The following is a 15304-nucleotide window of genomic DNA, read 5'->3' as shown; positions in this document are numbered from 1 at the left end:
TCATGTCCCTCTGTTGTTCCCCAGATAACAATGCTAAATATCACTTGCTGTCTGTTGTACCATTTACTCCATTAGTTTTCTTCTCCACAGAAATATTTTTCTGAACCCACATAGACTGAGAAGGCCTCTGTGTTTGTTTACATGAATTTCTCATATGTGGTTTATTTTACTTTTTATTTACCCAAGAATGATAATAGTGTTTAGTTGCTCAGTTGTGTCCAACCCTTTGCAACCCTTTGAACTGTAGGCCACCAGCCTTCTCCATAGGATTTTCCAGGCAAGAATATTAGAGCTGGTTGCCGTTTCCTTCTGCAGGGGATCTTCCTGACCCAAGGATCGAATCCACGTCGCCTATGTCTTCTGCATGGCAGGTGGATTCTTTACCCCATGAGCCATCGGGGAAGAGAGGTGGCATGGTTTTTAAAACTTCAAACTACAGAACAGAACTAGGCTGCCTGGGTTGAATCCTATGACTGCCATTTGCTAGCTTTGTAACCTTGCATAAATACATGTTTCAGATACATATGCTTCAGTATCTTCACCTGGAAACTAAGGATAAGTAATAGATTCTGTCCCAAGGGTACCTGTAAGGAGTAAGTATAAATTGCTTTGGATACAAAATGTGTACACAGAGTAAATGCTTTATAAGTGTTTACTATTATTATATCTTTTAAAAAATACCAGTTGGTATTTTAGATTGTTTTTCCTGCCGCAAAGATACATGGACAAAATACATAGCTCCAAGTGACAAATGGCCACTAGGTTTTGTTCAAATAACTTTACACAACTGTCATGAAAAGAAAAGTGAAGCTGAAATATTTGTAGCCCTATCTTCTAACAAATCAACCATCACTCTTTCTATAGTTTGTCTAGTCCTTGCCCATATGGAAATACCATTCTGTGTAGCCTCAGTTGTATTGTACATATGATTGATTTCACATTCTGTATTTTTCATTTAACATTTACATTTTCATTTAACATCTTAAGCGTATTTTCATGTGTTTATAATACCTAGAACCAACTTTAAGGAAGGGGATTTGAGTTTTATGTTGCTGTGTATATGTCAGACTTTAGCTTTTATATATTTTCTCTTTCTGTTACCTTAGAAAGTTTTCATTCCAAATAGAAGTCATTTTTGCTCACTACAAACATTTTTGTAAAAAATTTGAATGAAGAATTATTTAGTGCAGCAACTTTGATTCCTTTTGTCTTCTTGTGGCTTTAGCAACTAGCTCAGTGCCTAACACATAGTGGAATTTCAGTAAAGTTTTGTTGAATAGATACTTTGGATTATTTAAATTTTACGGGATTTGGGTATTATAGTTATTTGATAGTTAATTCAAAATATGTTTCCTTTCAATATGTGTTAAGATTATTTTTAAAAGTTTTAGTTTCTTTCTTTTCATGGTACAATTATTTAAAATTTGCCACTTGACTATTTCTGTAGGGGATTTGAGTGAATATCAAGTAAAACTTACATATATATATAATCTGACCATTAAAATGAAAATAAGCACTTCAGATGCTGCTTTGAAAAATAGTAGTAATTAATAAATTCCAATAGTAAAGTCCTTAAATTATTTAGAGGGAAGAAGAGACTAATGAGGTTACTGTAATTAAGCATGCATTAAACATATGAGACTTCCTTGATTGTCAAGTAATAAAAGAAATGAGATACCTTATATTTTGCTTTTTTTTTGTAATCTGACAAGAGAAATGAATTTTTCTTGGGAGACCATTATTCATTTATTCAAGTACTCGTTAAATGCCTATTATGTGCTATGATATGAAAAAGACAATGAGAAGCAGCAGTAAAAAGGGACTGTCTCTAACCCTATGAAAAGAGACATGCACAAGCGTGCTACGTATAGAAGAGAGATACAGTGCTCACTGTGTCAGAGGATTTGGGCAATGGTTCACTGAGGGGACTGATACTCAGGCTGAGACTTCAAGGGTTCTTAGAAATTAGCTCAATATAGAATCCAGAGAGAGGTGGGGAAGCACAGAGATATAATCCATGAGATGGCAGAGAGTCTGGCATGTCAACTATGAAAGGAAGTCAGTGTCAGAGAGTGACATGACATTGACCTCTCAAGGAGAGGCAGAAGAGATAGACTGGGTGCAAATCACTCCACTAAAGTACTGAAGACTTTTCAGCAGGAAAGTAATGTGATTAGATCTGCATGTGGGAGAAATCACTCTTCCTATACCATCTACGGGCTTCCCTTGTATCTCAATTGGTAAAGAATCTGCCTGCAATTCAGGAGACCCAGGTTCGATTCCTGGGTTGGGACGATCCCCTGGAGAAGCAAATGGCAATCCATTCAGTGTTCTTGCCCAGAGAATCCCATGGACAGAGGAGCCTGGCAGGCTATAGTCCATGGGGTTGCAATCAGTTAGACATGACTTAGCAACTAAACCATCAAACCACTGTACCCTCTTACAGGTGACAATAGTGGTTAAGAATCTGCCTGTCAGTGAAGGAGATGCCAGAAAGGAGAGTCTGATCCCTGAGTCAGGAAGATCCTCTCGAGTAGGAAATGGCAACCCACTCCAGTATTCTTGTCTGGAAAATTCCAGCACATTCCAGCACTATGGTGGGCCATAGTCCATGGAGTCACACGAACATAACTGAGCATGCACATCCCATTCTTACTTAACTCTTCCTACAGAATGAAGGATTCATTAAAGGGGAACAAGCATAGCCTCTGGGAGACCAGAGTGAGTGCTGTTGGATAAGTCCTTGTGAGAGGTGGTGTAGTGTCTTGGAGTTGGCTTACAGTAGAGGAAATGGTGAAATGTAGATGTTGCCTATTTAGGGAATAGGATCACCAGGATTTGATGCTTGAATGGGATGTGAGGAAGAGGGTCAAGTATGACTCCTAGTGTTCTCATTTGGAAAACACCAGAATGGACAAGAAAACCAAATGAAAGGCATGAAAAGCAGATTCAAGGAAGATGCTGAAACAGTTTTTAACATCTTGAGGCTGAAGAGTGTCTGAGACATCCAAGTAAACACATGAAATAGGCAGTTGAATATTTGGACCTGATATTTCAAGTATAGATGGGTTCTGCAGATAGAAATTCAGGAGAGTGTTCATACAGAGAAGGTATTTCAAGTTGTGGGCATAATTCTGGAGAGATTTAATAGAGAGGAGAGGAGGTCCTATGTTAGATAAAAAGGATCATTATTCAGGGGCCATTGGGCAACATGTTGACTCAAGTTGTCAGTAGCACTTTTATAAAAATATTGGGAAAGTACTTCTGGCAGAAAGCTATAAAGAGGCTGGGTCTTTGCTATCACTGTTGAATAGACATGGTCGTTTTTGAGTGCCCTCTTTATTACAGAAGACAAATTTCTATCTATGGCCATGATAATTTGATTTTACCTGGTGGCTCAGATGGTAAAGAATCTGCCTGAATGTGAGAGACCCGGGTTCAATCCCTGGGTCATGAAGATCCCCTGGAGAAGAGAATGGCAAGCCACTCCAGTATTCTTACCTGGAGAATCCCATGTACAGAGAAGCCTGGCAGGCTATAGTCTATGGGGTCACAAAAAGTCGGACACTCCTGAGTGACTAACACTTTCACTTTCAGCTTGCAGTTTGACTTCTTCCCAACTTATAGAAAAAGCAAGTCAGTTATTAAAACACTGTAAGGTAATTGCTTTAATGGAGGTCTATACAAAGCTGGGGCTTCCCCAGTGGCTCAGATGGTAAAGCGCCTGCATGCAAGGCAGGAGACCTGGGTTTGATCCCTGGGTCAGGAAGTTCCCCTTGAGAAGGAAATGGCAACCCACTCCAGTATCCTTGCCTGGAGAATCCCATGGATGGAAGAGCTTGGTGGGCTACAGTCCATGGGGTCGCAAAGAGTCGGACACGACTGAGCGAGCTCATGTCACATACAAAGCTGCGGCCCATGGGGTCGCTAGGAGTCGGACACGACTGAAGCGACTTAGCAGCAGCAGCATACTAAGCCCATCGTGGCTATGACTAAAGTACCGTAGAAGTCCTTCCAGATGATTTTTATGTCTTTTCACATTTTTATTTTTCTATTAAGCATTTTGTGAATATCATCAACATGTTAATCTCTGTGAGCTATTGGGAAGAGGATAGTATTTTAGGATGTCTCCCCGTTCCCCAGCAGTTTATAATCTGGTACAGGGGTGAATACATAGTAACTGTTGAATGAAGATCTCTAGACTTCTGAAAAGACATTACAGAAGAGGCACCACTTGATCAGAGACTTGAAGAATTAGTAGCAACTGCCAAGCAGAAGATGGCTGTGTCTGAGCGACAAAGGAGAAACATAGTGGAGAGTTATAAAGAACAAGTCATAGATTGTAGGAGGAGGTCCTGGCTAACAGATATGAGTAGACACATGAGTGTATGGTCTATTGTTATCTCTACATAAGCCTAATATTGGATGTATACTGTGAGTGATGGTGGAAATAGGGAGGTGGCTGGACAGAAAGGCAAGGGCTAGATTGTAGAGTCCTTATACAGTGTATTTAAAAAGGGAGAGAGAATAATAAAAAGAGTTCAACACAAGGCAGAGTCATTTGCAAATGTAGATGAATAGAGAGTCAGGATCAAGTATTCACATTAGAGGTAATATCACTGTGACAGTACTGAGGAGATATGGGAGAGAAATAAAGTTAGATCATGACTATAAAGAGCTCTGAAAAGTGATGATGAAAGCCAGAACTCAGAGAGAGAAAGTGAGACTAGGGTAAAGCACAGGGATGCCAGAGATATTAAGGGCTTATGTAGAAGACATACCCCTTGTCCAAGGTAAGGAGCAGCGGCGGTGCTTTGCTGGAGCAGCTGTAAAGAGATACCCCATGTCCAAGGTAAGAAAAACCCAAATAAGACGGTAGGTGTTGCGAGAGGGCATCAGAGGGCAGACACACTGAAACCATAATCACAGAAAACTTGTCAATCTGATCACATGGACCACAGCCTTGTGTAACTCAATGAAACTAAGCAATGCCATGTGGGGCCACCCAAGATGGGCAGGTCATGGTGGAAAGGTCTGACAGAATGTGGTCCACTGGAGAAGGGAATGGCAAACCACTTCAGTATTCTTGCCTTGAGAACCCCATGAACAATATGAAAAGGCGAAATGATAGGATACTGAAAGAGGAACTCCCCAGGTGGGTAGGTGCCCAATATGCTACTGGAGATCAGTGGAGAAATAAGTCCAGTAAGAACGAGGGGATGGAAATAGTCTTTCATGTTCTGAATATTTTGCATCTAATGGACTTGAAATTAAAAGACGCTTACTCCTTGGAAGGAAAGTTATGACCAACCTACATAGCATATTCAAAAGCAGAGACATCACTTTGCCAACAAAGGTCCATCTAGTCAAGGCTATGGTTTTTCCTGTGGCCATGTATGGATGTGAGAGTTGGACTGTGAAGAAAGCTGAGCACTGAAGAATTGATGCTTTTGAACTGTGGTACTGGAGAAGACTCTTGAGAGTCCCTTGGACTGCAAGGAGATCCAACCACTCCATCCTAAAGGAGATCAGCCCTGGGATTTCTTTGGAAGGAATGATGCTAAAGCTGAAACTCCAATACCTTGACCACCTCATGTGAAGAGCTGACTCATTGGAAAAGACCCTGATGCTGGGAGGGATTGGGGGCAGGAGGAGAAGGGGTGACAGAGGATGAGCTGGCTGGATGGCATCACTGACTCGATGGACGTGAGTCTGAGTGAACTCCGGGAGATGGTGATGGACAGGGAGGCCTGGTGTGCTGCAATTCATGGGGTCGCAAAGAGTTGGACACGACTGAGTGACTGAACTGAACTGAAATGAACAATGTAGAAGGCATGGTCATAGATTAGATTAGAAGCGTGTGCGCACATGTACACATGCGGGGGTGTGTTTAGGGAATGGGTGGGTCATGGGTGAGAGGGGTAGAGGAATGTTAGTTGTTATTCCACTTTGGGCATAAAGGAAGTTGAGGGCTTGCTCCCAAAGGTGGGCACAAGATGTGCACTTATAACCCCTTGTCTGTTCTTATCTCTCGGCCACAGCCAGTTCTTTCTGGTAGTGGAGACATCCATTCAACAGTTATTGATTATTTAGCAGTCCTTCCTCCAGACTACAAACTCCTGGGGGGCGTGTAGACATGCCCTCTTCATCCTGGGATACTACTCTCCTTCCATTAACCTCGCCAAGCTTTCCATGTTGAAGAAGCCTAGAAAATGACTGATGGACAAATAACCATATTAGAAGACTGCTACAGAGATTCAAGCCTCAGGGAAAAAATATATATGTGTGTGATCTTTAAAATGTGCATGATTTTCAAAATTAAAATGTTAAATCATGATAAAACTTCAAGAATTCCTGCAAAAAAAGAAAAAGAAATGCCAAAAATAAATATTTGGAAGTGTCTAATCCAGTAAGTAGAAAAGATTCGCTGTGTATTTAATTGAATATGTGGGCAAGGAAAGTGTTGCCATAGCTCTCTTTTACCATAAAGAACATAAATAAATATGCTTTAAAATGATTCCTGTTCTTTACCCCCTTCCACCTCCAATGAGGTAAAGAGTTTTAAATTGCAAATGAAAAAAAAAATTATAGCTAAGTGTGCTATTTTCACACACGTATCTATGAGATAGAAAACACTCAGAAACATGCCGGCACATACACAGCAGAATTTATAATATTGTTTTGAGAATCCTTCTCATCTAGTGAGCTGTTTCCTAGAAGAAGGCAATGGCTCCTGAAATTGTGCCCTGATGCCTTCCTTCAAAGTCTTTAGGAATCTTTAAGCAGTGTATGTGTGTGCAAATGTGTGCATGTTCACCAAGAAGGAAGAGAAATTGGTTGAAAAAAGTTGCTTCTAAGGATTAGGATTAATTCTTTGTTGTTTACTTTATAAATATGACTGGTTTTCATCTTCAAAGTATGTGACTGTTAAGTGTCTGTTTGGGGGGCAGACTCCTTTCCAGCTGCGGTGTAGAGTATGCCTGCCATTAACCCAGTTGCTCCATCACTGTCTCCATTTATAGTTGAATTTGTAAAGTGTTTAAAATAGGAACTCTGGGTTTCTGCTGATCTTGAGTCATCAAAGAAAAGAAAAGCTTTATTCGTTCTTATATTCAATTCCATTCATGCAGACATTTTTTTAAGACTGACATGGTTGACTAAAAAAATCTAACCTTGCATGTTTTTAGGTTCAAACTGAATCTTCTGTACTCTCTTCTTCAGAATATCAGGATCTTACTGAGTATTTATTTTGGAGTTTTTTCATGAAAGAAAGTGAAAGTGAAGTTGCTCAGTCGTGTCTGACTCTTTGCCACCCCATGGGCTATAGCCCACCAGGATCCTCTGTCCATGGGATTCTCCAGGCAAGAATACTGGAGTGGGTTGCCATTTCCTTCTCCAGGGGATCTTCCCAACCCAGGGATCAAACCCAGGGATCGAACCCGGGTGTCCCGCACTGGGGGGAGACGCTTTAACCTCTGAGCCACCAGGGAAGCCTGTTTTTTCATGATATGTATTTTAACAAATTGCTTAATGTGGAAATAACATCTTCTATTGGGTACTATTGGGACCACCCTCCTAGAGAGGGAAATGCTACTCCACCAAGACAAGAATTTTCATGTTACTTAAATTACAAAAGGAGATGGCAAGTTGGCCCTATGAGAGGCTATCAAAAAGGGGAAAAAAGATAACTCTATTCAACAGTTTCTTATAATTTAACAGAAAACTAAATCTAAGATTACAAAATCTCTGGGAAACTACAACTGAGACAAATCACAAATGATAGGAAAAGATAGCTGTCACAGTCAGAACCCAATAAAAATGCTAGCACACAGAAACCAGCCCCTTCCAAGGAACTGATTTATAAATGTCCTGTGTATATAGGTCTGTTTGGGTATAGAGAAGCCATTAGGGACGAAATGATAGTCTGGGGCAAGCAGAGTCAGAACTGTCATCCTGTACATTCAAGAGGACCGACGTGCCGGGGAGCAGTTGATTGTGAATAGAAAAGAGTGTTGTAGAAGAAAGATCCTAGAAAGGACCAGTGACCCTCCACGGTTGATAGCTGGGGACATCACAATCAGGTTCCTGGAAGAAATGTGACTCAAGAGTTTTTTGGTATCTGTCGACAGGGGCACTGTTGTCCGCTTTAGTTTAACACTGATGTGTTTTCACCTTCTACCTGCTCAATGAAAATAGCATCCCCTAATCACTGTGACAATGAAAGGCATTGCCACACATTTCTGATCTCTCCCTGGTCACTAGGTGATTCCCTTTCCAGCTGAGAACCACTATATGTTAATCAAATGTCCCTGGGATTGTTTTAATCTTTATCTCTAGCTGAGATCATCATAAAGCTATCCTCAGAAAGCCATATATCTAAATAGATCTACTTGGATATTATGGTGAGAATAGGATAGCTGTACCATCTCCAGCCTCACAGCCACATCCCAGGAGGGAAGGAAGAAAGGGGAAAACTAAGAAAGGATGATGCTATGTCAGGAGAGCTCTAGTTTTTCCAGAAATGCTTTGCATACATCTCATTAGCCAGAGGTGCATCACATGGCAACTCCTGCATGCAAAGTTCTAGGGAAGTGTGAGCATATTACTGCTCTTAAAAAAACTGAAATCTTTTGAGTAATGGAGAAGGGAAGTGTGTATGAGAAAGCAGTTAGCAGCATCTGCACCCCTGCCATGTATATCTCTCTAATGGCTTGGTGTGAATAAACGACACTAGAATAATACAAAGGAGTCTTCTTATACATATTGGAATTTATTTGGAGATTAATGAGCAACCAAAATAGGGTGTAGTTATTCATTTTTGTATTAACAAATCTAATCATAATAGGGAAGAGCAAAATTAAAATTCTGTTACTGGCATGTTTACAGATCCCTAATAGATCAGTGCCTCAGGATGAATGTTTGAATTTTCAGACCTTTTCTAAGCCTTTACTTATTCCCAGACTAACCAAGACATCTCACAGTTAAGCAAAAGGTCTCTTAATCTTTGTGCTCTTAGGTCCTTTTTAGGATATTCAGCAAATATTTTTGAATTGAACAAATGACTGCAATAGAAATAGAAGATATAAAGGGAGGAGAAGGCTGCTTTTGTGTTATCTTTAGTAAATCACTCTTAACAGGAATCTGATCCTAAATTTAGTATTTCTTTGATTGTGCCAGGGGTATATGTTTATTCCTCTCAATGCTTCTCATTTTTATTTTTGTTTCCTCTCTTTAGCCCTTCCCCTCTCTTTTTCTAGTATTGCACTTGATGGTGATCAAGGCTTTGGGCAGTTTGTTTGAGATCACATTGTTCAATTTATTTTCTCTTGGCTCTGATATTTCAGTATGTATTTTAAAAAGTCATTACCAGGTCCACTGTCATAATTTTTTTCCTCTATTTTTTTAAAAAAGAGCTTTATCTCTTACATTTTGATTTGGGGTTATTCTTTGTATATGGTGTAAAGTAAGGGTGCAGCTTCATTCTTTTGCATGCGGATGTCCGGTATTCCCAGCACCACTTATTGTAAAAACTGTCCTTTCCCCATCAAATGATCTGGGCACCCAAGTCAAAAGTCAAGAGACTGTGTATGCAAGGGTTCATTTCTGGGTTCTCTGTTCTATCTCATTGGTCTATGTTTGTCTTTATGCCAGTAGAACATTGTTTGCTTATTATAATTTTGTAATAAATTTTGAAGTTGCATGTGGGAACTTCAGTCTTCTTTTAAGGTTGTTTTGGCTATTCAGTCTCTTGTGATTCCATTTTTCAGAAAAGTTCAGTTGGAATTTTTATAGGGATTACATTAAATCTATAGATTACTATGGATAGTATTAATGTATTTACAATATTGTCTTTCAATCCATGAAGACTGCATGTCTTTCCATTTAGTTGTGTCTTCTTTAATTTATTAGCAGTATTTTATGCTTTTCAATGTGTAATTCTTTCACCTCTTTGGTTAAGTTTTTTTTTTTTCCTAAGTTTTTTAATTTTTTTCTTTCTTTCTGATGTTATTATAAGTGGAATTGTTTCCTTAGTTTCTTTTCTGGATTGTTCATTGCACAGAAGGACAATTGATTTTTGTGTTAGTCTGTGAACTTTTAGATGGCAGGAGCCATGCCTTCTTTATGTTTTTCAGAGTCAATACAAAAATATAATAACATTTATTGATATTTGTTTATGTATATTTATTTTGCATTAGCAGTAATCTTTGTCTTTTTTTTTTTTTCCTTTTCTCTCTCCTGCTTTAGGGCACTACTAGTTCAACAGCTTCTCCTCCAGTCTCCACCCCTGTCACAGGACATAAGAGAATGGTCATACCAAACCAACCCCCTCTGACAGCAACTAAGAAGTCTACACTGAAGCCACAGCCTGCACCCCAGGCTGGACCAATCCCTGTGGCTCCAATTGGAACACTAAAACCCCAGCCTCAGCCTGTCCCAGCTTCTTACACTACAGCATCCACCCCTTCAAGACCTACCTTCAATGTGCAGGTGAAGTCAGCCCAGCCCAGCTCCCATTACATGGCTGCTCCTTCACCAGGACAGTTTTATGGTTCAGGGCCAGGGGCCCAAGGTTATCACACTCAACCAGTTCCTATCTCTGGGCAAGGTCCACCTCCTTCTACACGGGGAGGCATGGATTATGCATATGTTCCACCACCAGGACTTCAGCCTGAGCCTGGCTATGGGTATGCTCCCAACCAAGGACGCTATTATGAACCGTATTGTGCAGTAGGGCCTGGCTATGGGGGCAAAAATGACTCTGATCCTTCTTATGGTCAACAAGGCCATCCAAATACCTGGAAGCGGGAACAAGGGTATACTCCTTCTGGCCCTGGGAACCAGAACCCTGCTGGGATGTATCCAGTTGCTGGTCCCAAGAAGACCTATATCACAGATCCTGTTCCAGCCCCCTGTGTACCACCGCTGCAACCAAAGGTAGGAAACTTATTAACATATTGGTGGGAATAAAAGGATACCTTTCTCGGCCTGCCTTCCCCAGAAAGCAGAGCCTAAGGCAAAAGTATTAATATATGTTCTACTTTTATTTCATTAAAAAATACAGTCTGAAGGAAGTGCTTGGATAGAGGCAGGAAAATGGGGAGATCCTATTTGGGGATATGGGAGAGTATTATCAATATGACTTCTGTTAAGTATCAAGTACCACTAACTGTTCAGTTTTGAAGGACCAGCTTCCAAAAGACCATATGAACCATAGCAGCTTAAGATAATCTCTTCCATGGGAAAGAAGGAAAACTAATTTATTTTCCCGCTCTTGTTTCCTGTTGATCAAAGCCTTCTACCGTGGGTTAGAGACTTCCTCACAGTTAGATGTTGCATTTACTTGGTCACTAAATAGATCTGAAGCATCTGATGTCTTAGCAGGGATAGGGAATCCCTAGGTGTGGAGGTGAGAGGTGCTCAGGGCAACACAAGATGAACTGCTATCATATTGGGCTCTTGTGAAGGTGGTCACAACCCAGGCGAAGTTGGTGCCACAGTGACTGCTAGGGAAGAACAAGTGGATAAGGGCCCAGGAGACAGCTGAGGCTAAGGTAATACAGATTCCTTGTCTCATTTTCTTTGGGAGGGGGCTGCAATATAGTGGCCCTTGTTTATCTACATCAGTGATCCTCCAGGAAAAATATTACACTCCAACCTTTAATTCTTTTAGGCAACTTAAAAAATTTCTTTATGACAGTTCTCTTATTTATTGTTTGATTTAATTTCAAGCTTGTATTAGTTTTAAGTCAATGTGTTTAGTTATGAACTTCTTATGAATAAGCAACGTATAATACTGTACACACCTACTCACCTACAGCTTGGGTTTTTCTTGACTGCTGGAACCAACATGATGATGTTTCCTCTCATTATGAAAAGAGGAACCAAGGAGAGTTACTTGGAAGGAGTGAGATGGAGAAACAAATCTACTTTACAGCCATTGTGTTAAAACCAAGCTTTCCCTTCCCTTTAATCAGAACTGTGAGAAATCAGAAATTGGAGAAGCCTGGATTAAATAGAAGTTCATTGGTAACCTGGGTGGCTGGAAGTTTGTATCATATATATTTAACCCTTTACACATTTGAGATTGTCAATTTTGAGACATATCCATTTGTATTTTCAACATTATAACAAAAATTAGTGAGGTCCTCACTCTTCCAGGGAGTTTATTCAATCACTATTCTTACATGAAAGCATCAGCTCTGGTGCAGATGGATTTTAGGTTCCTTAGGGGTAAGGAATCCTTCCTAGCAGGTGAGGCCTGAGGATAGCTAGAGGTATCCATCTATCTTATGAATGCCCATTACACGGAAGTAAACCAGCCATGATCATTTTCCATCATAAACACTCCAAGCAAAAGTGTTAAGTGCTTTTGAGACATTACTCTTGGACAGGCTTTCTTTTGAAAAATCTCTTTATGAAAAGAAATGTTATTAAGGGTTTTCTGTTTTTTTTTTTTTTTTTTTTAAATATTGCCCAAAATAGCCAACCTGGGCAGCCTTGCCCTTTGTTAATATTGCAGTATATTTGTTTTCATCCCTCCTGGCCCTGAAGTGACCTGTTCAGAAAAAAATGAGGTTATTCAACTTTACCTCACTTTGGGACAACCACAACAAATTCTCCTATAGAAGATTGAAAGTTTAGGTTGAGACAATGGCCTTCACTGTTTAAGGTCAAATAGCTATGCAGTTTTGTCCTGTCTGAAACACCCTGACTGTAATGGGATTACTGGGTGATCATCCTAAGGGCAGGAGACTCAGGCCTGAGTTGTTTAATGATCCTATTACCCAACCTGGGGAAACAGACATGAGACAGAGCAAAAGTATGTCTAGGTGGAGAGAATGACCTGGTGAGAAGTACTGAACCCAAATTCAAGTTTCCTGTTTTCCCACCATGTCTCTTGGCAATCTGGACGCAATCCAGTGGAGTAGGAAAAAGAATCCGCACCCACTGCAAGACCTGGAGCTAAACTATTAGGTCCAGACACATCACTGGTTATTTGGTCCTGTCTTCATCAACTTACTTGAATGAATTTCTATTAACCACTCTCCAGAAAGCTTGAAACTTTATTTTCCTTATTGGAATAAGATAATTATTCAAGGTGATCTATTCCATTATTGAAGATCCTGGATATCAGTAGATTTCTTGTTGTTAACAAAAAAAAAATCTGAAATATTTGTTTTTCAACAATCTCATATGTTTTAACATCATACTGTACATTTAAAAATGAAAATCAAATCATGTACTTTTTGCAGTGATTATTAAGGAGAGTGATTAGAGGTTGATACTTAGCCATCTGTCTTTGTTTGGGGAAATGGGAAAGAGGCTGATGAAGCTACAGATATTGTCTCTGTGTGTTGGAGGGCATTGATGGATGAAGGGGTGGTCTCTTTCACAGTTGATCTTTGAGCAGAACACTACTGTATTCAACTGCACCTGTTCATAGAGGACCCTATTGTCTCAAATAGTTACTGGGCTTGGCTAAGCGATCTGACTCTTGGCTTGAGAAATGAGCTCCTAACTCTAATCCCAGTTCCTCCCTTGACATTCTTCTTTCAGCTTGAGGAAAGCCTCTAGACCTTTTTATGTCACGCTCTCAGCCTCAGTAAAGTGGAATGTCATCTTCACTAATTAATTAATGATTGCAAAGAGCCTGGAAATTTCCAAGGGCTGAATAATTGCCAAGTGAGGACTTGGATTCAGCTTTTACATGGGCTTTCATTTATTTCCAATTTTTTTAGTTAGGCACTGATGGAAAATATACCTCTGTGGCTTAAAACAATTATCTTTTGTTACCTCGAGAAGTTCTTAAGGATTTGGCATTTAACCCATTAAGGAAAAAGATTTTTAAAAATGAAAGAAATCAATCTCCTTTATGTTAGAGAAAAGCTACTTTAATTTCTCCATACCATGGTATAATATAAAAGAGGAGGTAGATGAAAGGAAGGAGAAAATAGGAAAGAAAAAGAAAGGAAAAAAAGAATGAAGAAAAGAAGGAGAAGCCCAAATCAGAACCTGCAAGGCTTAGGAGATCGTGATTATATTTGTGTTTCCATAATGTGCTGAGCAATGAATTTGCATGCTACAGTAGACCATAATGTGTTTCCTGGACCATCTGAGCTGAGTTCCTTGAAAAATATTGTTATAAGCAAGTGTTTTTTTGTTTGTTTTAAGAGAGAAATGTTCCCTTCTCACTGGAAATCCTCTTAAAGTCACAGTGGAATCTCTTCTCTTTGCCATTTTATAAAAGCTTATATCTGTGAGTTGCTGTGTTGTTCACAGAACTTTTTTCCTGTGTGTTAGCTTCCCATTCCTGTGAGATGCGATGCGTATTTTCTCTAATTTTCATGTGAGGTGAGTCAGCTTGAAAGCCCCAGAGCCAGGACCTCGAGCTTCCACTTCCTTGTCATAAACCTAATCTATGACAGCCTTGGCTCTGGTGAAGAGACAGATTGTTATTGTTGTTCAGTTGCTCAGTTGTGTCCCAACTCTTTGCAACCCCATGAACTGCAGGCAGGCTTCCCTGTCCTTATTTCCCAGGGTTTGCTCAACTCATGTCCATTGAGTCGATGATGCCATCCAAGCATCTCGTCCTCTGTCACCCCCTTCTTCTCTTGCCCTCAATCTTTCCCAGCATCAGGGCCTTTTCCAGTGAGTCAGCTCTTCACATCAGGTGGCCAAAGTATTGGAGCTTCAGCTTTAGCATCACTCCTTCCAGAGAATATTCAGAGTTGATTTTCTTTAGGATTGACTGGTTTGGTCTCCTTGCTGTCCAAGGAACTTTCAAGAGTCTTCTCCTGCACCATAGTTTGAAAACATCAGTTCTTTGGCACTCAGCATTTGCTCCATAATATGAAGAGTGCTGGTACTATGCATCTCGGGAAAGCTGTGGAGGCCCACCTAGTGTGGGAGTTAGGTTACATTCTGAAATCATCTGGTAAAATTTCCTTGGAAAATCTTTCAGGACGGGGAGAACTTGGAGATCAGCAAACTACATTTCAATAAATCCAACACAAAGTTTTGTGTTGGTTTATTCAGAGTCAGAACAGATCACTGCTGTTTATTTAGTGTTTGAAACTAGGAGATATTTAATGCTTCCGAGAGGAGAGTGAAGGTAATGAATTTCAGGGATCAGTGTTGACAGGCCCCCAAGACCTGGGAATTGTTGAGATTAAGAAAGTATCTGAGAATGTTGCCATAGTAGCATTTCAAATATTCAAATAACATCAAAATATTTAAATTTCCTTTCACTGTGGAAAAGAGAAGGTGGTATAGATTGGGTGTCTGGCAGAGACTTGGTGGCATT

The 15304-nt window shown here is 40.0% G+C and overlaps 1 protein-coding gene across 13 annotated transcripts in view; it reads left to right on the top strand.

Annotated features, from left to right (window-relative positions):
• Positions 1-15304, top strand: part of LPP (LIM domain containing preferred translocation partner in lipoma) — a 736773-nt gene that overhangs the window by 444794 nt on the left and 276675 nt on the right. For all 13 annotated transcript variants that reach the window (XM_069557978.1, XM_069557960.1, XM_069558022.1 and 10 more), the window contains one exon: positions 10246-10935. In XM_069557978.1, coding sequence (XP_069414079.1) covers positions 10246-10935 — 690 coding nt within the window. The remainder of the gene's footprint in view (positions 1-10245; positions 10936-15304) is intronic.

This window comes from Ovis canadensis, chromosome 1 (assembly GCF_042477335.2).
Source record: "Ovis canadensis isolate MfBH-ARS-UI-01 breed Bighorn chromosome 1, ARS-UI_OviCan_v2, whole genome shotgun sequence".
Classification (NCBI taxonomy): domain Eukaryota; kingdom Metazoa; phylum Chordata; class Mammalia; order Artiodactyla; family Bovidae; genus Ovis; species Ovis canadensis.
This window is presented reverse-complemented; position numbering and strand designations above follow the sequence as displayed.